The sequence below is a fragment of the Gracilinanus agilis genome, chromosome 1, assembly GCF_016433145.1.
Source record: "Gracilinanus agilis isolate LMUSP501 chromosome 1, AgileGrace, whole genome shotgun sequence".
Taxonomy (NCBI): Eukaryota; Metazoa; Chordata; class Mammalia; order Didelphimorphia; family Didelphidae; genus Gracilinanus; species Gracilinanus agilis.
This window is the reverse complement of record NC_058130.1, coordinates 637,355,269-637,357,832: the sequence shown is the minus strand read 5'-3', so window position 1 is coordinate 637,357,832 and position 2,564 is coordinate 637,355,269. Positions and strand designations below refer to the sequence as shown.

The window sequence follows — 2,564 nt, the reverse complement described above, 5'->3', positions numbered from 1 at the left end:
TTGAACTGGGATCCATTTTCATTGCACGTGTATCCTTAGTAAATTAATTTCCAGGGAGGTAATATTTGCATAAATAACATTAGCATGATATGCACCCATGCAAGCCACAGAACTATAGGTTCAGTTCTAAGAAAGACAGAAAGTTGCATTGGTGACATGTACTTAGTTTCACATTTTCTGTTTTGGGTATTGAAGCAAACTGAGAAATGAATGCATGACTGAGTTCACATTCTTGTGAGCTGAATTTGAGTTTTTCATTGCTGACTTCACGAGTATTCCCACTAGAGAGACATACTTCTTATCCAGTCGTCACATGATAACTTGGAAACAAAAGTGCAAACGGGCAGACAGCACTGCACCAAGAACACCAGGATGGGGTACATGATGAGCAATTTGTATAGAAAAACTGGCATTCAGGATACTCATCAGCACAAAGTTTAGCATTATTCTCAGTGCAAAGTTGATATAGTGTTAGTCATCCCACCCCATATCAAGGCTTCTACATGCTGTGGAAGCAATTGTGGGTGTACATTGGTCGGGCATCTCCTTCCATTTACAATGGTAAGGTACTGAAGGGGAAGGACCGTGTCTTCTCCTTACTTCCTGACCCTATGAAGCCTGGAGCCATGCCAGGAGCACAAAATGCAGCTCCAACCATTGTATGGTCTTGAAAATTATGATGGGGCCAGAGCTTCCAGCTAATGTAGGGAATCATTTAAGCTTAGTTCGCTGGGTGAGCTCCTGCTCATGTTGGTAAGACTTGCCATCAGTGACTTAACTTTGTGGGCATAGTAGTCCCTTAGGTTGACTGAAGGAACTTCCTTCATTCCATCCCCAAAGTCACAGCTGCGCATGGCACTTTCCAGTTGCTTTTGGCGCCTATAAAAATGTGAAAATTTATTGAAGATCAAAGTTATTGGCAGTACCACCACAAGAATGCCAGCAAGGATACAAGCTGAAGCAGTCAGCTTTCCAGCTGTGGTCCCTGGAACGACATCACCATAGCCCACAGTTGTCATGCTCACAGTTGCCCACCACCAGCAGGCAGGGATTGTGGCCAGACCATCATTTTCTTCTTTCTCGATGGTGTAGGCCACTACAGAGAATATTGATATGCCCACTGAAAGATAAAGCAAGAGGAGCCCCACCTCTTTGTAGCTATATTTCAAGGTTGCCCCTAGGGACCGAAGACCAGTGGAATGTCTGGCCAATTTTAGTATTCGAAAAATCCTCATGAGCCTGAGGACTTGAGCTACCCTACCTAAATTGGCCAAGGTGGGAGAACTCTCCACCACCAGATTGACCACCAAGGTGATGTAGAAGGGAATGATGGACATGAGATCAATCAAGTTCAGTGCATTCTTAAAGAATTTGAAGAACTCTGGAGTCACGGCAAACCTAGCCACTAGCTCAAAGGTGAACCAGGCAATCCCAAAGTGTTCCACAATTTCAAACCTGGGGTCTTCTTCTGGGTTGCCTTGGCTATCAGGGATCAGAAAGTCAGGAAGACTGTTGAGGCACATGGTGACAATGGAACCTAGTACCACCATGATGGAAAGAATACTGAATACTCTGCTCAGAATGGAATAGCCTGGGTTATCCAGGGCCAACCATAGCTGTCTTCGGAGGTTGCCCAAGGGCTGTCCATCAAACTTGGATGCATCGTTGTAGAAAGCCAGTATCTCATCAAAGGAGGAAGTAGTGCTCTCCTGGTCACTCTGCTCATCCCATTTCTCTTGGTCAGGCTCCATCTTCCTTCCGTGATAGCTGTAGCTGCAGCAGGAGTCGATGAAGAACTCATTGATCCCCCAGTACTCTATCTCCTGGCTGAAGGAGAAGACGCAGAGTTCTCCCATCACGTGCAGTTTGCCTGTGTTGTAGAAGTGCAGGACGTAAGGGAAGAGTTCTGGGTTCCTATCAAAGTAGAACTCGTTTTGCGCGTCGTCATAGTCATCACACAACTCCAGGATGGACTCCTTGGAGCGGCAGTGCAAGAGGCGGCCCAACCTTGTCTCCGGGAAGCGCAACAGTGTGTGAGAGCGCAGCTTCTTCTTGAAACCCCCAACATTGACACTGATCTCGCTATCCTCGAAGTTGGCTTCAGACAAATCGGACAGGCTCTGGCCCGTCATCGTGGGGAGACTCGGGACACTGGCGGGGAGCTACACCTAGAATTTGAGCGAAGAGGGAGGAGGCGATGAGCGGCGATGGGGAAGGGACACGCATGACGTTGGGATTTCCCTTTCCTCTCATCTCCTCCCCCTAACCCTTTACCACCACCCCCACCACCCCCACCCCCCCCAGCAAAATTGCAGGATCACAGCGCGCATTCTAACATAGCAATTCCTGAGGATGGACGGGGTTTTCGTTTGTTTCTGTTGGGTGATTTTTTTTCTGGGTAGTTTGGGGGAGGGGGACTGACCTCCTTGAAGATGTGAGAGATGGACTTCCCCTTGGTTCAGTACCCACTTGGAGCATTTCTCTGGGGTGGGGCAGTGGCACACATCTCCCTCCACTCGTCCCTCACGTCCCCTCACTCCGTTGACACGAGCATTTTTCTGCTC

General features: G+C 48.0%; 1 protein-coding gene across 1 annotated transcript; it reads right to left on the bottom strand.

The window, feature by feature from the left end:
- Positions 1-698: 698 nt before the first annotated feature.
- Positions 699-2,132, bottom strand: KCNS2 (potassium voltage-gated channel modifier subfamily S member 2). Its single transcript, XM_044658215.1, has one exon. It carries the CDS (start codon positions 2,130-2,132, stop codon positions 699-701), a length of 1,434 nt encoding a protein of 477 aa, XP_044514150.1.
- Between the last annotated feature and the right edge of the window lie 432 nt (positions 2,133-2,564).